This window comes from Hemitrygon akajei, chromosome 3, assembly GCF_048418815.1.
Source record: "Hemitrygon akajei chromosome 3, sHemAka1.3, whole genome shotgun sequence".
Classification (NCBI taxonomy): Eukaryota; Metazoa; Chordata; class Chondrichthyes; order Myliobatiformes; family Dasyatidae; genus Hemitrygon; species Hemitrygon akajei.
Window position 1 is genome coordinate 137,763,703 of NC_133126.1, and position 24,060 is coordinate 137,787,762.

General features: G+C 43.7%; 1 protein-coding gene across 1 annotated transcript in view; it reads right to left on the minus strand.

The window, feature by feature from the left end:
• The window catches only part of mrps22 (mitochondrial ribosomal protein S22), a 53,842-nt gene that overhangs the window by 1,003 nt on the left and 28,779 nt on the right, over positions 1 to 24,060 (minus strand). Inside the window, exons 5-7 of the mRNA XM_073040916.1 lie at positions 22,779 to 22,862; positions 19,919 to 20,064; positions 2,300 to 2,408 (exon numbers count right to left, since the gene is read on the minus strand). Coding sequence (XP_072897017.1) covers positions 2,300 to 2,408; positions 19,919 to 20,064; positions 22,779 to 22,862 — 339 coding nt within the window. The remainder of the gene's footprint in view (positions 1 to 2,299; positions 2,409 to 19,918; positions 20,065 to 22,778; positions 22,863 to 24,060) is intronic.

Below are 24,060 nucleotides of genomic sequence, written 5' to 3' on the forward strand. Positions count from 1 at the left end.
TTACCTTTTGCCACCCTATCTCCTGCAAAAATGCTATTCCCTTTTCTCAAAGTCATATAATGCCTGGACGTACGAAGCTGGAGAAAGGAGGGGCTCGCTGTGGAATCCAGTGGCTGTTAGCGAGGGGCTAATGAGCCGCATTTCCAGAGATGCCCAGTAAAAGGATGTTTCATCTGTTCCCAGGACATGACTTTCCATTCCAGAACATCAGAGATGTCCTTTAAAGAACATGGTTTCTCTCCCTCCACTATTGATGCTGCTCTCCCCCGCATCTCCATTTCCCTTACATCCGTGCTTGTCCCATCTTCCCACCACCTTAATAGTCTTGTCCTTACCTACCTCTGCCTCCAACACATCATCCTCCAACTTCCGTCAACTCCAAACGAATCCTACCACTAAACACATCTACCTGCTCCCCTCCCCCCGCCACTTTCTGCAGAGAACACTCCCTCTGCGATTACCTTGTCCATTCATCCCTCTCCATTGACCTCCCTCCAAGCACTTACCTCTGCAAGTGGCCTAAGTGCTATGCCTGCCCATAAGCCTTCTCCCTGACCTCGATTCAGGGCACCAGGTAGTCCTTCCAGGTGCAGCAACAGTTCGCCAGTGAACTTGCTGGGTTGCCTAATGTGTCCAGTGTTCGCAATGCAGCCTCCTCTATACTGGTGAGACCTATCATAAATTGGGGGGCTGCTTTGGTGAGCACTTCAACTCCCATCTGCCACAAGCAGGATTTCCCTTGGGCCAAACATTTTAAATCCGATTCCAATTTCCATTCTGACATGTTGGTTAATGGTGTCCTCTTGTGCCAAGATGAAGCTACTCTCAGGGTTGAGGAGCAACACCTTGTATTCTGTTGGGTTGCCTCCAACCTGCTGCCATGAATATTGATTTCTCCTTCCAGTAAACATATCTCCCCCTCTTTGATTTCCAACTTAGACCTTTTACCTCTTCTCACCTGCCTATTACTTCCCCCTGGATCCCCTCCTCCTCCCCTTTTTCCTACGGTTCACTCTCCTTTCCTATCAGATTCCTTCTTCTCCAGCCATTGACCTTTCCCACTCACCTGGCTTCCAACTAGCCTCCTTTCCTTCCCTCCAACCATTTTATTCTGGCATCTTCCCTCTTCCTTCTCAATCCTGAAGGGTCTCAGCCCAAAATATTGACTATTTATTCATTTCCATAGATGCTGCTTGACCTGCTGAGTTCTTCCAGCATTTTGCATGTGTTGCTTTGGAGTTCCAGCACCTGCAGACTTTACTGTATCTTGCTTTTCAATAACTTTTTTCGTACCATCTTACAATACTGATTTTTAATCTGACTTTTAATTACACTTTTAATAGGCCTGGACAAAGCAGTTGCACTTTTTTTTGCTGTTTGCTTGGGCCATAGTTCCATAAATGTTTGTATAATGTGCAATTATTTGGGCATCTAAGAATTGGCCCAATCACGTTCTTCCAAACAGTCTAAAAATTTCAGCTGTCCAATGTAGATAAATTGAAATCAATGTTCCTTTCAAATTACCATGCTTTTGTTCAACACCTGTGCCCTGCTTTTACAATAGTATGATTGTGTATTTCCCAATTTGTACTCTTGTTGATAGAACCATAGAACATGACAGCACAGAAACAGGCATTTTGGCCCTTCTTGGCTGTGCCAAACCATTTTTCTGCTTAGTCCCACTGACCTGCAGCTAGACCATATCCCTCCATACACCTCTCATCCATGTTTTTAAAAAAAAACATTATTTTCTTTGGGAACACAAAAAAATCTGCAGATGCTGGAAATCCAAAGAAACAGATACAAAATGCTGGAAGAACTCAGCAAGCTGGGCAGCATCTACAGAGAAGAGTAAAGAGTTGATGTTCTGGGCCAAGACCCTTCATCAGGACTAGAAAGAAAGAGGAGAAGGTGGGGGAGGGGAGGAAGAAGTACAAGGTGGCAGGTGATAGGTGAAACCAGGAGAGGGGGTGGGGTGAAGTAAAGAGCTGGAAGTTGATTGGTAAATGAGATAAAGGGCCAGAGAAGGGGGAATCTAATGATAAAGGGTAGAAGACCATGGAGAAAAGGGAGGAGGAGGAACACCAGAGGGAAGTGATGGGCGGGTAAGGAGATAGGATGAGAGGGAGAAAACAGGAATGGGGAACGGCAAGTACCCAGGACAGAAGACTTTAATCCCAGGCAGACCTGCTTGTTTGAGTTTCCTAGAATGCTAATGCCATGCAGATTACCTGTTAAAAACTGCCATTCTACAATCAAGATGAAGTAATAATAAAAACAGAGAAACTCAGAAAACTACCTTAATCAGTTCAATCCCCTTGGCTTGCTGTTTGTTTGTCTCCTTTGCTGAGTGACACTCTGGATGTAACCTGTGATACAGTTCAACCACACTTACAGCATCATCCATTCTGTAAAAAACACATTCAATGATTTAATTACTGTGAGATTCGAAGTAAATTAAGATGTGCGTTTCTGAAAGAGGTCGGGGTTAAAGTCAGAAAACAAATGTGATTTAATTATGTCTGATAAGCATGAATGCAGAAGCCCTGACAAGATTAACTGTTTGTGGAATCATTGAAGTCCTGAGATATGGACTATTGTTTTACAGAAATGTGTAAAAAAAACAACTCCAAATATGGAATGGGATAAGACTATGTACCTCCCGAGTCAGGGAGGGGAGGGGTAAGGAAGAAGGATAAAACCTGCTGCCCTGTAAGGTTCAGGGTTCCCTTCTCTGAAGGCACCCAGCTCTGCAGAACTGTTAATAAACTTTGTTTCCTTGAATTTGTCTTGAAGCCATTATTCGGGAGCGTGGCTCGTTTCTGACAACTTGGGGTGCTCGTCCGGGATCCACACTCCGGCCGTGAGGGGGGCAAGGAAGGACATCGGAGAAGGTGCACCCTGCCGAGTTCGGCAGTCCCTGATTCCTTGCTCGTCGCCCCACGTGGCTTGAGCGAGTGATATCCGGCGGACTCAAGGAAACAAAGAGGGGTTGTCAAGGCAGTCGAGACAGTGAGCGATCGAGTAATTTCTGTGCACAGGACCCAGGTAGGATGACTTGGGTCTTACTGGGCGATCGCGGGGACAAAGGGTTCCGGAATTGGAAAGGAGCACCCCTAAGCTAGGCTGCGACCAAATTAAATTCCTGTACGGGATAGACAAGGCAAAGGTTGTCTAAGTACGGGTGGATTGGAACCGGGCAAGTCCTCGAAAATGGGGGGAGCAGGATCAAAGGGGAGAAAACAAAAGGGAACACCTACAGAAAGTGCTGAAAAATACCCCAGGGTCCCTCCTGATAGTCCCTTAGGTCGCATGTTTGACGATTGGGGAAGTGGGAGGTTAAAGGGAAAATCAAAGGAAAGGATGATACAGTACTGTGAATTGTGGTCCCACCAACCAATCCAAGGGACAGCCGTTTGGTGGCCGAGACTTGGATCCAATGAAGATTGGGTCGAACAGGCTCTAAATATATATGTAAACTCAAAACCTAACGTAAAACAAGAAGAAATCGATTATGCTTTTTGCTGGATGCCCAGCCCCCGAGCGACCACGAAAAGCTTTAAGATGGAAACCAGAGCAGAGGGAGATAAAAGAAGAAATAAGTGGGAGGTATTGGATAATTTACCGCCTCCATGCATACCTCCGGCGCCTCCAGCGGCACCCGTTATGGGAGCAGAGGGAGAAGATAATATGGCGGCAGTAGGGAGGAGAGTCGGCACCGAGCAAGGTGATGACGAAATAGAGGAGGTAGGGCAAAAATCTGACCAAGAAAACAAAAGAGAGACTAGGGCGGAGAGGAAAAGGAAAGAAAACCAAGAGATGAAGAAAGAGGACGAAGAAACAAAAATGTGTCCCCTCCGAGAAGTCCCAATGGGAGGGGCAGAAGGGGGAACAGGTTACGTAAATGTTCCCCTGACGAGCACAGAGGTTCGGACCTTTAAGAAAGAGATGAAAAATCTGTTAGAAGATCCTTTGGGCCTTGCGGAACAATTGGACCAATTCCTGGGACCAAATACCTACACCTGGGATGAAATGTACTCAATAATGGGGACCCTATTCTCCGCACAAGAAAGGCAAATGAGAAGACAAGCTGCAATAGCAGTCTGGGAAAGGGAGAAGCCCCAGGATGGACCAGGTGAACAAAAATTCCCATTAGTAGACCCACAATGGGATAAGCAATCGGAGGACGGAAGGAGGAATATGCGATATGTACGCGAATACATGATAAAAGGGATACGACAGGCTGTGACAAAGGGATACAACTTCACTAAGGCCTTTGGAAGTCACCAGAACCCCGAGGAGACTCCGTCCGACTTCCTAGATAAAATCCGGAGGAATATGCAACAATACGCAGGAATAGACCCTGAAACGGAGGTTGGCCAACAGCTGATTCGTGTTGAATTTGTATCGAAAGCATGGCCAGATATAAGAAAAAAAACTGGAAAAACTAGAAGATTGGAATACTAAACCCTTAAGTGAACTATTTAGGGAGGCACAGAAAGTGCTTGTAAGAAGGGATGAAGAGAAGCAGAAGACGGCAAGGATAATGGTCCAGACAGTGCGACAAGTAACCGCAGATAGTAGAGAGAGACGGGGACCATGGTTGGATCGAGGTAGTAGCCAGGAGCAAGGAGGAGGGCTAAGGAAGGCTTTAAGATGTTTTCACTGCAACGAAGAGGGACACTGAAGGCACCCAGCCCTGCAGAACTGTTAATAAACTTTGTTTCCTTGAAGTTGTCTTGAAGCCATTATTCGGGAGCGTGGCTCGTTTCTGACAATTACAATAAAGGAAACCAGTTTATTAAATTTAGCAGATATTTAACTATCTGTATAAAGTTAAAAGTAAATTTGTTATCAACATACGTATATGCCATCATACACAAACTTAAGATTCATTTTCTTGCAGACATACTCAGAAAATCTAAGTAACAATAGAATCAATGAAAGACCACATGCAACAGGACAGACAACCAATGTGCAAAAGACAACAAACTGTGCAAATACAAAAGAAAAAGAAAAATACTGTAATAATAAATATATAAGCAATAAATAAGAGATGAGGACTCCTTTGAAAGTGAGTCCATAAGTTGTGCGAACAGTTCAGTGATGTGGCAAGTGACGTTATCTCCAGTGTTTTAAGAGCCTGATAGTTGACGGGTATTAACTGTTCCTGAACCTGGTGCTGTGAGTCCTGAAGCTCTTGTACCTTCTTCCTGATGGCAACAACGGGAAATGATCATGACCAGGGTGGTGGGGTCCTTGATGATGGATGCTGCTTTCCTGCAACAGTGCTCCTTGTTGATGTGCTCAGTGGTGGGGAGGGCTTTACCCGTCATATACTGGACTATATTCACCACTTTTTAGTAGGATTTTCCATTCATGGGGAGTGGTGTTTCCATAATAGGCGCTGATGTAACCAGTCAATATACTCTTCACCACACATCTATAGAAATTTGTCAACTTTTAAGGAAGCAGAGGCACTGCCATGCTTTCTTCATAAATACACTTGCATGCTGGACCCAAGACAGATCCCCCTTTAATATGACTAATATTGAAGTATAAAATATTATGGAGTATAAAACTTGTATTTGCTGTGTAATCAAAACTATGTGAAATGCTAGGAATGTAGAAGACAATGGTGTATATGTTAATGAGAGGTAGCTAAGAGATGTAGTCAGCTTTGAAGTTTCCTATTTGCTATGCATGTACCCAATCTGGTAGGAGACTGAAGTCTTAAGATGACAATGGTGTGTTAATGAGAGAGTTTGCTATTTGCTATGCATATATCTTAAGAATGTAGAAGACAATAGTATGTTAATGAGAGGCAGCTAAAGAGATGTAGATTAGAACATGATTAAGTCAATGGGTAGAAACAATAGGGACAAGATAGTACGTGTGATATGCAACTATAGCAACTGGACCAGGAGATTGCTATAAAAAATGCTGTGTCCGGGGATTGGTGGGCAATCAGCGACTAGCTCAATGACTGTCTCAGCTTTGATTTGCAAATTAAAGTTTAACCCTTCTTGAAGAATCTTCTGCGTCTCTTGGTCATTTGTGAGGCACGAAAAACCACGACAAAATTGGCGACCGCGGCAGGACCGGACAGAGACCCGCGGAAAGGAAACGGCAGATTGGGAACGCTTCCCAGTCCTCTAGGGACCCCCACAAAGCTAACAGAATTAAGGGTGCACCCAAACAAAAGGAAAGCGCTTTTTGCGACAATTTGGACTAAGAATTCTGTTGGCTTTGGGGAGGTCTTGGAGACTCAGAAGTGTGGAACCACTGCCAAAGGGTCTCTCCGGTCCAAAGAATCTGGCAGAATTGGGGGTTAACAGAGGAGGCTCAGAGGATTGCTCAAGAACACTGCAGTGAGGGTAAGTACAAATAAGTTAATAAGATGTTAAGGAAAAGTCCACGTGGTGTTGGTAAATCCCTGTGGGTACCGCTTCGTATGAAACGAAGGGCTGAACGGGCAGGGAAAGTAGAATAGAATTAGAGTAGAAAATCCTTGTGGATACCGCCTTAAGAGATAAGGGTCTGAACGGGCGAGGTGTTAGACTAGGCATAGAATTAGAGTAAGTTTAGTTAAGAAAAAGTCCACATGGTGTTAGACTAGGACTAGGTGTAGAATTAGAGTAAATAATATCCAATAAACAAACTGTGAATCTCTGAAATACCTTAAAAGAGAGAATAACATGACAGGTAAAGGAATAGCAGTAGAGATTCTGAGCAAAAAGTTCCCATTAATTCAAAATGAGATTACAAAAACTTCAGAAAAATGGAAAAAAAGAACCAAAAACCTGGTCACAAAGTGGCCAAGAGAAGGAACGTTCGATGTAAGTTTGTGCGAAGAAATGGAAGGACTAATTAAAAATTACAAATCAAAAGATAAATCTAAGAGAGCAAAAAAGAGAACGAGAAATGGAAGTGCTAAAACTCTTCAGAACGGAGGGAGAAAGGCTGAGGAGGACAGGTAGAATATTGATTACAAGCGAGGAAGACACTAAGGTGCTGGAGAAACAGCCTGTTAAAGAGAGAGAGGAGGGTACGGTGAGAAGCTGGCTTCGGCTCCGTACCCGGATGCGAAAGAAACAGAAAAACCCCCTCCCTATAATGAGGAAGGAACCCCTAAGCAGTGCCCCCTGCTGATGGGAACAGTACACATGCAGGGAGAAGTCCAAGTTTGGGATAATGAGGAGGAAAAAAACAATACGAGAAGGAAAAAGCGGCGATATGGAAGGAGATACAGGCAGAAAGGATAAAGATAGAACAGGTACAGAGAGAAATGGAAGAAGGGATTGAACGGTTGAAATACTTGAGAGAGGTAAATGAGTATGAGGAGTATCGGTTATACCATAGAAATAAACAGACTAGAGAAGAAAGTGGGTCATCAGGGCAGGAAGAGATGAGGCATTCAAGAAGAGGTGGGAAAAAGATGAGAGTCTTGGAGAAAACAGGAGAGAAGGGAATCAAGCACGAGTAAGGGTCATGAGGAGTCCCTGCCACAGGTGTACAGACACGGACAGAAAGAAAGAGAAGGTGACTCATTGGAGGAGCAAGAGTTAAGTGGGGAGAGAGAGAGGATGTGAGAATTTGTGGGGAAGAGGTAGGAGGCAGAAGCCTAGAAGGACAGAAGGAGGCAGTAGGGGAGCGACTTGCGGAAGTAGAGAGAGAGCCAGATAAGTTACTGAAAGGGGATTGCCAGGAGAGATGCGAAAAATACTCTAGGGGCCAACCAAGTATTGAATCAAGACAGAAAGGAAGGACTCCACAGGGAGACCGAGGGAAGAGCAGGACCCCGGAGACATTTGTGTGGGAGGTAGTAAAGACATACTCTGAGACAGATGGGGAGTCAGGCAAGGAGGAAAGCCAGGGCAGGTGGGAAGGAGGAGGAAGAATGATGCCGTTGTTAGTTAAAGGATCAGGACAAGTGCAGTATATCCCTTGGGGATCCCAGGACCTAGAAGGGCTGAAAAACACTCTGCCCAATTTACATGAAGGAGCAGGGAAATGGATTAGAGCCTTTGAAGAAGAAACAGCAGGACGATTATTGGCTATGGGAGATTTGAAGGCACTGTTGATAAGGTTGATGGGAACCTCCAAATTTAACGAACTAATGGAAATGGCTGGCATAGTAAACTCGAACGACCCAAGAACTGACGGAGATGGGTTTGACAGAGTGAGGCAGAGGGTATGGCAGGCCCTCAGAAAGCTTTATCCACCCAAAGTGGACCCCAAAGCCTTAAAAGGGGATCCACTGGGAGACACTGAAAACCCAGCAGCCCACGTAGAAAACCAGTTGAAAAGGTGGAGACTGGAGACTGAGCAAGAGGTGGAGAATAGCTTATTTATGACCTCACTGTTCCGACATAGCATTTTGGATGCAATGCCACCACAAGTAAAACCCAAACTGGAGGAGGTGGTTGGGCTAACGTCAAAGACCCCACAAGAATTTAGAGACCACGTAGTCCATGCGGTTGAGAAATACCGGAAAGACAACAAAGGTTGGCTGAGCAGCAGGAAGAGGTGCAAAGAAAGTTAATACAAATGCAGCTCGAAGAACTTAAAAAGGAAAAAGAGAAAAACAAAAAGATGCTGCCAACAACCACCGGTTCGAGTACAGCCATCGAGCTGGACAAAGCACTGCTATATGGAGGGACCGATCATATTGTAAGACAAGGGCTGGAAAACCCCATGCCAATAATTAACTTTGAGGGAGCATTCCTACAAATGCTCTATCAGGAACAGACTAAATTCAAACAGCCCAGACAGGACTGGAAGTCCCAAGGAGGGGGACAGAGGAGCTATGGGCAAAGGAGACCAGTGAGAAGACAGTGGGAAAGAGAGGTAGAGAGATTGTGCTGGGAATGTAATCAGCCAGGTCACATGAGGAGATTGTCCGTTTATACTATGACCTGTCGCACACCAGCAGGAACCGATAAGAAGGGAACCGAAGTTTAGCCAAGGACCAGCCCCCACAGGCCCAAGCGAACCTGTGAACCCCTATGCAAGGTATTAGGGGTGCCCCGAGAACTTGAGTGGGAAGGGACATTACCCAATGATAACAAGGGAGGCAGGTGAGGAACCCATTGTTCAGGTTATGTTAGAAGGGCAACTGACACCAATGATGATAGATACTGGAGCCACGTACACTTGCGTACAGCCACAGTATGCCCTTCACCTTCCCATGTCAGGAAAGTTTATTAAGACGGTAGGGTTCTCAGGGAAAACAGTTGACACAGTGCATGGCTCCAGTGCGGTTGAGAATGGGAAATAAAGAAATTGTTTTGCCGGTGCTAGTATTTAAAGGAACTCCGATTAATTTGTTAGGCAGAGATGCCTTGTTGAAACTGGAATTAAAATTAGAATGCACCAGAAATGGGCTGAGTGTGAAAAGAGCAGGGGCTCAATTGATAGTGCGAGAAGACAAGAAGGCTAATGTCTTTTGGATAGGAGACATCGCAGATCAGATTCAGGAAACCTGGGAAAAATGGAAAAAGGGCATGCAGGCTATATTACCCAGGGCTGTAATGCCCAAATCTGAGCTACACTGTACAGTGATTTTTGACGAGACTCAGAATAGGGAGTTAGAGGAGAGATGGCACCTGGAGGCATGTACCCAGCAGCACCTGGAAGGGGAGGCTGTGATAATTGGAAAGCAAGGGGCAGCTTTACAAGTAAAGTGGAACACCTTTTTAGAAAAATGGTACAGGATACCGGAGGCTGCGCCCCACGTAACGTTGTTGGTAAATAAGGGATATCAGTCTAAAGACTTAGGACCTTTGGTTAAGAGTGCTGAAACCGTAACAGCGTGGAGGAAAATCATGCCAGAGGTGTGGATATCAGAAGACAACAATTGTATTAAAATAATGGTAAGTGTAGATATGGTAGGGACAGTGAGAGAGGTCGAAATAACTCCCCAACCACACATGCCCGTGCTGGGAAAGGAAAGAGGCCAGCAGAAAGATAAAAGGTTAGATGAGTTGCTGTCTATTCTGTGGTCACAGCATGACACGGACGTAGGGAAAATAAAAACAGCTAGTCTGAGAAAAGGAGCAATTCCACCCAGGAGACCACAATACCCACTAAGACCAGAAGCAGAAGAGGGAATAGCATCGACAGTGCAGGGGTTGCTTGAAATAGGAGTGCTTAAAAGAACAAACAGTCCATGCAATACCCCGTTGTTGCCGGTCTTAAAAGCAGATAAATCTAAGTGGAGATTGGTGCATGATTTGCGAGCGGTAAACGATGTGGTAGAGGACTGGCCAGCGGTAGTCCCCAACCCACACATGCTTTTGACTAATGTTCCACCAGAAGCAAGTTACTTTTCAGTGATTGATTTGTGTTCGGCTTTCTTCAGCATTCCTCTGGCCGACCAGTGTCAGTATCTGTTTGCATTTACTTACAGAGGTGCTCAGTATACCTATACCAGAATGCCACAAGGATTTAAACATTCACCACACATTTTTAATCAGGTGTTGAAGGCAGACCTAGAGGGCATACCATTGGAAAGTACATTGTTACAGCATGTGGATGACCTGTTGATTTGCTCCCACAATAAGGAACAGTGTGAGCAGGACACTATAACTCTAATGTTAGAGAAGCTAGCGCGTGGAGGACATAAAGTATCCAAAAAGAAACTGCAATTTTGCACGCAGCAAATGGAATACTTAGGCAGGGTAATATCCAAGGGAGTAAAGGCGATAGCACCAGATCAGATTGAGGCAATAACTAAGGCCCCAAAACCCCAGACTGTAGGGCAGATGATGACGTTTTTGGGAATGGCAGGGTACAGCTCAGATTGGATAGGAGAATATGCTGAGATTGTGGCACCTTTGAGAAAGATAATGAAAGAAGCAGGACATACAAATTTGAAGAACGGCTTACAGTGGAATGGAGAGGCGGAAATAGCTTTCAATACTATTAAGCAGGAATTGCAGTCAGCACCAGCATTAGCTTTGCCTGACTACAAGAAGGTTTTTTATTTGTATGTATCCAATCGACAGGAGGGTTATGTCACAGCGATTCTAACACAAGAGACAGGCACAGGAAAAGCAAAGCAGCCGATAGCATACTACAGTACGAGACTAGATGAGGTGGCTCAGGGGTATCCACCCTGTTATCAGGGATTGGCGGCGCTGTACTATGCATATGAAAAGGCATCATCGGTAACCCTGGGCTATCCTGTAACTCTGTACACACACCACAAAGTAGCAGAAGTGCTGGAAAGAGGGAAATTTGTGCTGACGCCAGCCAGGACAGCAGCGTATCAGATGCTATTGACATTTCCTGACATAACTATACAGAGATGCACTACCAGTAATATAGCCGATTTTGTCCCTTTAGACTATGAAGGAGAACCCCATGATTGTGTAGGGAAGACGATGGCATTTGCCAAATTGAGAGCAGATTTACGGTCAGAACCACTAGAGGATATAGATAAAAAGGTTCTGTTCGTAGATGGCTCTTGTTATAGGGATTATGATGGAAATCACGCAGGATTCTCAGTGGTGCAGCAGGATCAGTCGAGCTATAAGATTATTAGGATGGAGTCCTGTCCCCAACCGTGTTCCGCCCAACTAGCAGAAATCAAAGCCCTGACAGCTGCGTGTGAAATTGATGGAAGGTGAGAAAGTAGACATCTATACTGATTCGGCATATGCTCACGGAGTATGCCATTTGTTCGGGGCAGTGTGGAAGCAGAGAGGTTTTAAAAAAGGTAATGGAGATCCCATACAACATTGTCAGCAAATTCTAAACTTAATAAAAGCCAAAATGAAACCTAAAGCATTGGCTATAGTAAAATGCCAGGCACACAAAAAGGGAAATGATATAATAACAAAGGGAAATCAAGCTGCGGACGAGGCAGCTAGAAAAGCGTCTGGATGTACGTCAGCTGTCATTGCCCCCCAGGTAAGCCTAACTCCAGAACCTGACGTAGAGGACCTAACTGAAATACAAGGTAAGGCAACTTTGGCAGAACAGACAATGTGGAGAAAAAGGGGGGCCAAGCAGAACCCGGAAGGCTTGTGGAGCACGGAAGACGGTTTGTTGGTAGCACCCACCCCTCTACTGACGATTCTGATCTCAGAAGCGCATGGGATGGACCATTGTGCAAGGGGGGAAGTGATAAGGAAAATAAAGAAGGATGGTTTTTGGTCACCTTATTTACAGGCTTCAGTGGACTTTGTTTTGTCACAGTGCGCGGTATGCACACAGAATAATGTTCGGAAGGGAATTACAACCCCAATAGGTCACATTCCTGTACCTGAAGGACCATTTAAACATTTAGTGATCGATTACGTAGACATGATAAAGACAGTGGTAAAATTCCTGACAAACGAAGTGATCCCAAGGTTTGGAATACCTACAGAAGTTAGCTCAGACAATGGTTCAGCTTTTATCCAGAAAGTGGTCAAACTGGTACTACAAGTGCTGAGGATAAAGCAAAGATTTGGATGTGTATACCACCCTCAGTCGCAGGGCATGGTAGAGAGAATTAATGGAACCCTGAAAGCCAAACTAAACAAAATTTGTGCAGACACTAAACTTAATTGGGTCGATGCTTTACCGTTAGCATTGATGAGTTACCGCATGCAAACTAATCGAATAACATGCTTGACACCGCATGAGATGCTCACTGGGAAGCTATCATACCTGTGATAGGGGTAAGCAAAAATGTTGAATGGATAAACTATATATACTATAATCAACAGAGATTCATCAACTACACCGAAGATGCACTGGAGGCCTTAGGGCAACAGCTGGATGCAACTAGCAGGATGGCGTGGCAAAACAGGTACTGGATTGGCTTTTGGCAGAAAAAGGGTGTGTGTGTGTAATGTTTGGAGAACAATGCTGCACTTTCATACCGAACAATACTAGCCCAGAAGGGTCTTTCACCAGAGCAATGAATAAATTAAAGAATCTGCGGACGGAGGTCAAACAGAATGCAGGGTTCGGACATCAGTTCTTTGATTGGATAGAAAGTAGACTCGGAGGGTGGGGAGCATGGCTGACTAAAACAGCAATAACTGTCAGTATTATATTGTTGAGCTGTGCGTTTGTGCTGTGCTGTTTTCTTCCTTGTCTCAAATCTCTTGTAGTGCGTGCTGCAACCAAACAATTTCCAATGCTCGTGGCAATTACTGAAGCAAGCTTAGTGGAGAAAAAAACACTGAAAATGTATCGTTACAGCCTACAACACCTGCAGGATGAACAAGAACAAAACGACAGTGTGGGAGTAGATTGTAAGGGCTGCTGAGTCTTTTTCCCTGTCTCAGGTACAAAGGGACAGGTTTTTGGCTCAGCGGCCTGTGTAACCAAAACTATGTGAAATGCTAGGAATGTAGAAGACAATGGTGTATATGTTAATGAGAGGTAGCTAAGAGATGTAGTCAGCTTTGGAGTCAGCTTTGAAGTTTCCTATTTGCTATGCATGTACCCAATTTGGTAGGAGACTGAAGTCTTAAGATGACAATGGTGTGTTAATGAGAGAGCTTGCTATTTGCTATGCATATATCTTAAGAATGTAGAAGACAATAGTATGTTAATGAGAGGCAGCTAAAGAGATGTAGATTAGAACATGATTAAGTCAATGGGTAGAAACAATAGGGACAAGATAGTAGATGTGATATGCAACTATAGCAACTGGACCAGGAGATTGCTATAAAAAATGCTGTGTCCGGGGATTGGTGGGCAATCAGCGACTAGCTCAATGACTGTCTCAGCTTTGATTTGCAAATTAAAGTTTAACCCTTCTTGAAGAATCTTCTGCGTCTCTTGGTCATTTGTGAGGCACGAAAAACCAGGACACTAACAATAGAGTGGTCAGCAAACTTAAAAATAGCACTGGAAATGTCCTTAGCCACACAGTCATAAATATAAAGTGAGTAAAGCAGGGGGCTAGGCACCCTTGTAGTGCATCTGTGCTGATGGAGATTGCGGAAGAGATGTTGTAACCAGTCCAAACTGACTGGCGCCTGCAAGTGAGGAATTGAGAATTCATACTTAAAATGGCTATAGACCCAAACTTTAAAATTCCAATTAATAATTTTATTCCAAATCATTTGCTAATTTCCCACTCTACCGCTAATTATTAATGGACAGTATTAATTGTCCTACAACTCTGCAAACCTCACTGAATTGATCCACCAGACAAGAGTTGGCATCAACTCCTCCAGTTTAAGATGGCACTACTGAAGGTGGGCGACAGCTTACTGGTGGTTTTTATAGCTAGAAATATGACTCAATACTCTATTAATAACTATTTTTATGTATAAAATTGTGGAAAATTATCACCGCAAACAATGAAGAGACGAACGAAGGGGAGGCCAATCTGAGGGTCAAGGCATGTGGGTACGAGATGGAGTCGAAGCACGGTAAAGGCACATTTGGGTGGCTGCAGCAAGGTTGGGTACATCTAAGTGCCAGGCCGATTTAGAAACTTTTGAGTACGGCTGGAACATGGAACGGGGGACGGGGGGCCTGGGGCTGAGTGCGGGGGACAACCCAGTGCTTGGTCGATTTAAACGTGAGCCCAGGTGCTCTGAAAAGACAGTGTGTCGGGACCAGTTCTGCTCTGCAATGTTTCACTCCACAATCCTCAGCACTGAGGCTGAGGCTGTGTCATGCTCTGGGCTTAGTGTCTGCGAGCTTTGTGGTGATTTGCCCTGCTGTGTGATGAACTGAGACTGAGGCTCTGGGCCTACTGCAGCTGCTCCCGGCTCCGGGTTTATGGACTCAATTTCATTCTGAATGCCGATGCTTGCTTTACTGTTTACATGATTTGTTTATTTTCCTCTCTTTGCGGATTGCATGTTAGTCATTTTTTTTAAATTGGTTTCTTGTTTTGTGGCTGCCTGAAAGGAGATGAATCTGAAGGTTGTATAATTTATATATACTTTGATACTAACTGTGGTTTGAACTTTGAACTTAAAACATGAAGGTGTGAATCTGCACTGTGCACTGTAGAAGTAATTTGCTCATACAAGTACATTTTAATTTTAATAAGGTTAAGTCTCAATGACAAACTTCCCATCTCTGAAAATTTACAAAAATTGGATCACAATCCATCAGTTTTTGTTTATTAAAAATGCTGGAAATTTAGTTTGGATGTACTTTCTCAAACTTTTTTTGTTTTTTTTAAAATTTCTTTTATAATTTTAAATTGAATATTCTAATGTCATTCCTGGATTTCACAGTCACTGGATTAAGTGGTACTGTTGCCTGTGGGGGGGGGGGGTCACCATGTTATTGACATATGTAGCTGCATAAAAGCTCACGGAATCTCGGTTTGAGTAACTGTGAGCAAAGGGTGTGGTGAGCACAGTTAGTTTGCTGCTACTGAAAATTCCAGGACAATACATATTGTCTTTCATATTTGCCCAAATAATTATACAAATTCCACTTGAAATGTTTCTCCCACCTGATGCTGGAGTCACTTTAAAGTAAATGCCTAAATTATTATAGTGCTTTGGAATGGATAAAAGGTGATAATTTTGCAGCTCAGAAGAAAACTACAAATTGTTCCATCAGTCAACAACTCAAATCTATGGCTCATTTGCATACAGTTTGAACACTTCCGTTCATCGCAGATGTTTGCAAAAATTAGCCAGCTCAATTTTATGCAAACATCTGTTGAATTGGCAGTCTATGACATTGATCAGTGTGCGGTATTGATCTGACACTAGCCAGTCCAAACAAGTCCACTATCACACATTTTGTCTAAAGCCTTAACAGCAGGAAGGGCCGCATCTTTCATGTTCCCCCCATCTTCTGCGTATTTAAATTGCCGTAATTATTTATAGGCATGTTGATGATTTGCTGGTTGATTGATATAAAGTCCAATGTGCTTTGTGTAATCATTGCAAGAGGTCCTTAACAGGATGAAGAGTACTGATCAAGATGCACGGCAGAGGATAGAGCAGTGGTCACCAACCTTTTTAAGCCTAAGATCCCCTACCTCGGCCTTAGTGAAAGGCAAGATCGACCCCAGATCGAACGCATGTGCAATGGGGCAGAAAAGACCGGAAGTAAAACCCCGTAACCCGGAAGTAGAAATAATGCATAAACACCAGGGATACCCACCCTTTTTTGCACTACGGACCAGTTTAATATTGACAATATTCTTGCGGACCGGCCAGCGGGGGGGTGTTAAACCACGACCGGAATACAGCAATTCTCGAACCAGGTTCCTTATGTCCAGTCTATTCTGCAATTTAGTTTTCACGGCTCTCGGCACTTAGCTGCTGTCCTGCGCTGCTCACGTTTTTTCCACTGAAAAAACTCAACAGGTTCGTCTTTAAGTGCCGGGTTCTTGAACTCAGGGTACCAAAGCAGTTTTCAGGGCTTCATTGCCTCATTAGACATCCTCCCGGCACGAACTCCAGCCTCCTGCCGGCCCGTCGCCAGACGCCCTGGCCAGCTGCGGCTGGTCGTGGGTGGGGTGAGAGGACAGGGTCAGAGCCGGAGAGAGCGAACGACCGAGCGAGGAGTGCAACAGGCCGCGCCTGCCCCCTCTTGTAGGATCTATCGGCCGACAAAAGTTTGTTTCAGTAGATCGCAGCGAGGTAGCTGCTCTGCTACTTACGAAACCTTGAGCCCGAATTAGGTTGTCTGCGAGTATTTTAGCACCAGGTTCCCCACAAACATTCGGTGTGCTAAAAAGGTTCAGAGGCCGCGCCCATCGTCCGCGCTCCCGGCCAGTAGCATTGGCGCTTCTCGCTGGCCACGCTCCAGGCCAGTAGCATCAGTGCTTCTCGCCGGCCACGAGAGGTGAACACTGGCGCGAGGGTATCACTGTGTTTAGGCGACTGATGACCTCGCATGGGTTCAAGTTCAACAGTGGGCTGAAGGGAGTGAGGAACGGAGCAGCTGACTCATATTGTTTCCGCGTGGCCCAGTGGTTGGGGACCACTGAAGTACACTGTGTAGTGCGGGGGAGCTACACGCATGCGCACTGGGCAGAAATAACGGAACTAAAACCCTGCAACCCGGAAACAATCTCTCAACAGTATTTCTGTATTTATTTTTCATTTTTTCGGGATCTACTGGGAAAATCTCAAAGATCAACCAGTCGATCGCGATCGACGGGTTGGCGACCACTAGGATAGAGTATAGGATTTGAAGATGCACTGCCAGACAGTGAGCATATGCAACTTCACTGAACTTACGGGACAATGCATTCAAAAGGTTCAAAGGTTAATTTATTATCAAAGAATGCAATCTGAAATTCTTCAATTCTCTGGGTAGCCATGAAAGAAATGAAAGAGGAAGTGCCCTGTTTCCACATGGAAACAGGAAAGAAACAAAGAAAGAAAAGACAGGCAGCATGATCATCAATCCCCAAATCCCACCTGCCTGCAAAAAAAACAAACAAAAACGGATCAGGCACATCCACCCCCAAATCCCTCACAAACAAAAAACGGACTTGGAATGCTTGAAGATGCATTCTTGCCATAGTGTGTATTGACATCTCTTCCCACATGTGGGGAGAATAGATTACAGGTTAGCATAAAAATAGGTGGTCAATGTCCAGTGTGGGCCAGTGGGCCCATTTTCTGTACTGCAGATCCTCTCTGGGGTACCAATGCCCAGCCGATGGACACTCACGTTTGAACCAGTGTTTGGGTGACTGACAAGCTGCATGGAGGTGAATTTGCTTTGAGGTGCCCTGTTTCCACATGGGCACCTCCACTTGCATTCTCTCCTCCCACCCTGAGCCACCATATTAAAGCCAAGCAGAGGGGGGAAGTGCCAAGTAGACTCGCTTGCTCACTGAGTAACAGGCCCGCTGTCGGCCACTTACTGTTTCTGTGATCGCTCCTGCGCACTTTTTCTTCATTGCCAATTTATGGACAGTTTGATTTGCAAACTGTTCTCAGGAATGGAACCCTGTTGTAACTTCAAACTTCAACGGCCTGTATGATTATTATGCAGTGTTTTATTCTGTTTGCATTGTTGGTGTGCCTGAAAGGGCACTCCTGGTTCCATAGAAAGGTGACTTCTCTCCTCCCCATCAACCAAGGCCTCAGTTTGAGAAAATTGGGATGTTCAATTTCACTCTTGATCTGCCTATTGAATGATTCCCATTCAATAGTTGCAGTCACAAGGTGCCACCGCTTCTAGAGGAGGAGGCTGCAAGCTTGACTTGCAAAACTAGGTCCTGTGGTAGTACACATAGGCAAAGAGGGAAGCTACTGAAATCACAATAATGAGCAGACAGCAGAAAAGCTTGTGCACAGCCTGTACTAGACAATTGGGCATGGGTTAATCAGACACAGGAACACTACCCTCATAGATCATGGCTATTTTATCACCGGATTTTACTGCACTTCTTTGCCATAACCCTGAAATCTTCTGTAGACTAAAAAGTGAACCACAGCCTTAAATACACTTACTGATTCAATTACACTATGACACCGCATGTCACTGAAGTTAGCTCCTCATCGACTTATGAGAGGCCAGGGAAGAAATCGTGAAGGGCCTTCCAGAGACGTTTGCTTTGCCATTAGTCAGTGGCAAAGTTCCAGAAAGTTGGAGAGTAACAAGAAGGATGGCAAGGACATGCCAAGCAAAATGGATTCAGAATCAGCTGGATGATAAGAAGCAGAGTTTGATGGTTTAAAGTTGTTTCTCCAGCTAAAGCCCTGTGATTAGTGGGTGCCCCAGGCTACATCCACACTAGACCGGATAATTTTGAAAAAGCCGGTTTTGCGTAAAAACGATAGGCATCCACACTATGCATTTTTGAAAATATCTCTATCCACATTGAAATGGAGATTTCAGCGAATCTCCTCCTACCGTGCATGCGCAGGACACATCTACCGAAAAAAAGTGACATGTTTGGTGTTGAATCTCGCTGTAAAAAGTGCGCGTTTGTGTAGTTACAGACTAGAAAAACTTAAGACGACGGACAGCTGTTGGCTCTCGCGCAGGAGAACTTAAAACTAAAAAAAAATACTGGAGCGTACGGAGGCAACCGACAGGGAGTTCACAGACAGACTGACCCAGTTGACAACGAACATTGAAAAGTTGAATAACTCTGTTGCATTAATAAAGCACCTTGTTAAATGTATAAAACATGTCTGCATCAGTGTTATCTTGTACTTCCATACAATGTTACATTAGGCTGTTACACATCTATTGTCAGAGAAGTATTTGCATAAATAGGTAAACCACCTTCACACGAGCAAGGACAGAAAACAGCAAGGTGAGTACATTATACTTATTTATTCAGTAAGTTATGGGTCAAAGAATTTGGTGAGTACATTTCTAACTCTATGTCTGTTCTGAAATTGTTAGGTTGCGTTCAAGAAAACAATGAAATAGTGCGCTGCCATCAGACAGCGTTTTCAAAAGTCTCTGGTTACCTCGTCCACACTGATCTGCCCAAACAGCGTTTTCAAAAATACCCACCCTGGAAAGCATTTCTGAAAAGCTCCGGTTTCGGGGGACGAAAACGCCGTTTTAGTGTGGACGGAGGGTAAAAATGAAGAGAAAAAGCTTTGGTTACAGATTTATCCGGCGTAGTGTGGATGTAGCCCCAGGTATGAATGTTGGAACCACTGTTATTCATTATGTAAATTATTTGGATGTGAATGTACAAAGCACAATTCGCAAGTTTGTTGATTATTCTAATTCGAGGGTCCTTGTTGATAGAGAAGCAGGTTACAATGAATTGCAAAGAGAACTTGATTAGTTAGGGAGAAAGGCTGAAGAAAGGCAAATGGATTTCAATGTAGTTAAGTGTGAGTTGATACATTTTGGATAGTCAAGGCAGAGCAGGACTCATACAGTGAATGGCAAGGCAAAGAGGAAACCAAAAGGAACCTTATGTAATAATTCTGTACAATGCAGCATGCTACAGAAAACTTTGTAATTCTGATGAACAAATAATTTAAATAGTACTTACAGATTTCTTTGAATCATGTCTATTATTAAACCATCAATTCTCATTCTGTTCACAAGGTACCACACCAATCCTCCAAAGTGCCTGGTTGACCGGAGAAGATCATACTTGCCATATTTATCAATATATTCATAAGTCTGGTGGTGAATCTGATAGAGATTTACAAACTCAATTAGTTTTCCAATGGGATCGTGTTCTTAACTTGCCACAATGACCACTGAAGTCGAAAATGTTAGCATACTTTAGATGAAACATTGCTAGGGTAATACCTTGCAAATATATTGAATAAATTTCTTCCTGCTCCCTAGCTTACAGAGTAACTACATCAGGACAGGTGGTCCACCATGAATTGGCCAACAATGAGTTACTGTGTTGGTAGATGAAAGCTGGCCTAAGGAGCTTCTTAACATTCTTCTTCCTCATGGTAGGAAGGTGCATCTCCATTAGTCTCAGCTTAAACAATCTTTTAACTCCCCACACAACTTCTCTAAGATAGTCAAACAGCAACTTGGATATAGAATACAATACAAAGCAAAATTCTGATGTATCAGTATTTCACTGAAGTAAAGGAATTTACAGAGGCATGAGAGAGCAGTTGGCCAGAATTGATTGGAAAAGAACACTGGCAGGGATGACAGCAGAGCAGCAATGGCTGGAATTTCTGTAAGCAATTCGGAAGGCACAGGACATATACATCCCAAAGAGGAAGACATATACTAAAGACAAGATGACACAACCATGGCTAACAAGAGAAGTCAAAACTAACATAAAAACCAAAGAGAGGGCAAATAATAGAGCAAAAATTAGTGGGAACGTAGAGGATTGGGAAGCTTTTAAAAACCAATAGAAGGCAGCTAAAAGTCATTAAGAAAAAGATGTAAATTTCTTCAGATGCACAAAGTGTAAAAGTGCTGCTAGAATGGGTATCAGACTGCTGGAAAATGATGCTGTAGAGTGAGTAATAGTGGAGAAGGAAATGGCAGGTGAACTGAGTAAGTATTTTGCATCCATCTTCACTGAGGAAGACACAAGGAGTATGGTGAAAGTTCGAGAGTGTCAGAGGTCAGAAATGTGTGAAACTGCCATTACTCTGGAGAACTTTCTTGGGAAATTGAAAGGTCTGATGGTAGATAATCAACTGGACCAGATGGTGTACACCCCAAGCTTCTGAAAGAGGTGGCTGAAGTGATTGTGAAGACATTAGTAATGATCTTTCAAGAATCACTAGCTTCTGGAATAGTTCTGGAAGACTGGAAAATTGTAAATATCACTCCACTCTTCAAGAAAGAACACAGAAGAAAGGAAACTCTAGGACAGTTAGTCTGACCTCTGTGGTTGGGAAAATGTTGGAGTCAATCGTTGAGGATGTGGTTTTGGGGTACTTGGAGACACATGATAAAATAGACTGTAGTCAGTGTGGTGTCCTCAGGGAAAATTTTTCTTGACAAATCTGCTGGAATTATTTGACAAAATAACTAGCAGGATTGACAATGGAGAATCAGTCGATGGTGTGTACTTCGGTTTTCAGGCCTTTGACAAGGTGCCACACACGAGACTGCTTAACAAGTTAAGAGCCAATGGTATTACAGGAAAGATTCTAGCATGGATAAAGAGTAGCTAATTGGCAGGAAACACAGAGTGGGAATAAAGGGAGCCTTTTCTGACTGACTGCTCGTTACTAGTGGTGTTCCACAGAGGTCTGAGTTGAGACCACTTCTTTTTACGTTATATAGTATGTCAAAGACTTGGATGACGGAATTGATAGATTTATTGCAACGTTTGCAGACGATACGAAGTTAGGTGGAGGGGCGGATAGTTTTGAAGAAGTTTAGAAGTTACAGAAGAACTTAAGACAGGTTAGGAGAGTGGGCAAAGAAATAGCAACTGGAATACAGTGCCGGGATGTGTATGGTCATGCAGTTTGGTAGAAGAAATAAAGGGTAGACTATTTTCTAAATGGAGAGAAAATTCAGAAATCTGAGGTGCAAAGGGACTTGGGAGACCTATGCAGGATTTCTGAAAGATTAATTTGCACGTTGAGTTGGTGATGAGGAAAGCAAATGCGATATGAGCATTCATTTCCAGAGGATTAAAATATAAAAGCAAGGATGTAATTTTGAGGCTTTATAAAGCTCTGGTGAGGCCTCATTTGGAGTATTGAGTAGTTTTGGGCCCTTATCTTGGAAAGGATATGCTGACACTGGAGAGGGTTGAAATGAGGTTCACACAAATGATTCCAGGATTGAATGCCTTGTCATATGAAGAGACTTCATACTGGAATTCAGAAAAATCAGGAGTGACATAATTGAAATTGATCAAATCTTGAAAGGCCTTAATAGAGTGGATGTAGAGAGGATGTTTCCTATGGTGGAAGAGTCTAGAACCAGAGGACACATCTCAGAGTGTAAGGATGTCCCTTTATAACAGAGATGAGGATATTTTTCTAGACAGAGGGTGGTGAACCTGTGGAATACATTGCCACAGAAAGCTGTGGAGACAAGTCATTTGGTATATTGGAGGCAGGAAGTTGATAGATTCTTGACTGGTCAGGGTATGAAAGGATATAGGGAGAAGACAGGAGATTGGAACTGAGAGGGTAAATAGATCAGCCATGAAGAAACGGCAGAGAAGACTTGATGTGCCAAACGGCCTAACTGCTCCTATATCGTATGATCTTATGGTCAAAGCTGGAACCTTCATGTCGAGATGAGTTAGTTTCTACATTTCAGTGCTGTTCACTGCCTCTGATGAAACCATGGTGTATTTACCAATTTGAAATGATTTTGACTTGCATGGCTATTATACATTTTCCATAGCTATTTTACTGTCTGTTCACATTTAATCGCATTGAAGGTATACTCACTCTGATGTAATCAGCAGAATTTGGCTCAAATTGGACAAGACAGAAATCAAGAATGTCTTCAAAATGATCCTGAGCAAAAACAACCTGTAACAGCCAAAAGTACTACCATTAAAACTAATATTTTATTAAATATTGTCATTTTGTACACATAGAAAAATAACAGCTGGGAGTGCACATGGGGGAAATGCAGTTAATCAGAAAGATCACATTTTTTCAGATGCTTTTGGACAAATGTATTTATGCTTTGGCAATGGTTATTATTAGCTATCCATAAGAGATTCAGATGGATGTAAACCTTTAATAATATAGTCCCTTTCTCATTTAAAAAACAGTGGGATTGATTTGAGTTTGGATCAAGTATATGTACAGCATGTTTTGCATCTGCCTGTTCCAAATTTTCTAGTTCTGGCCTTATTTTAATGACTTAGGCAAGCTTCCAGTCAATATACGTTATTTGGTCCTTTCCAGAGAGATGCTGGGCAAATCTAATAAGATGTAGCTGGATAAATCAGTAAAAAAAAAAGATAGTCCTCAAAACTATAATTACTGCAGGTGATCAGCAGATTATTTTTACATCAAAAATAGCCTTTATTCATAATAAAAAATACAAAGTAGTAACAGTATATTACATTCATAGTCATTACATTCAGTAGTGTTAACCTATATTTTTTTAAATCAATATAGCCTACTGGGATGATACTCCCTTTTAGTGTTTGAGGAGCTTCCCCACCCAACTCAGTTCTTCCTGGCCCAGTAGTGGAAGGAGCCTAGACTATAGTCCTTCCCCCCCAGAGTCCTCACGTCAGGTAACCAAGCTTCCGTGAATCCTTTAGCATGTACTCGTGCATCCTGGAATATGTTAGTCAGCAGCATTCTCCAATAAACATCACGTTGGGTTGAAAGACCAACAAGTTTCAGGCAGACCAAAAGGGATCTTTTACCGAGTTGAGGACCTGCCAGCAGCATTTGATGTCTGTCCCCGGAATCAGAGACACCTCTGTTACGCAGCTGCTGGGGTGAACCAGGACAAGGACCCTTGTGTCTTCCTCCAGGAGCACTTCGCAAATCTGCAGTCTGCAAAGAGGTGGGCGACTGTCTCTCCCCCACAGCCGTCGTGAGGTTACCGTGGATTGGAGGTGATATGCTGTCAGTACAAGGAGGATCTGACTGGAAGGGCCCCTCTCACCACCAGCCTAGCGAGATCTTGGTGCTTGTTGGTGAGATCTGGTGATGAGGCATTCTGTCAAAAGATTTAGACAGATGCTCAGGGAACCATTCCGCT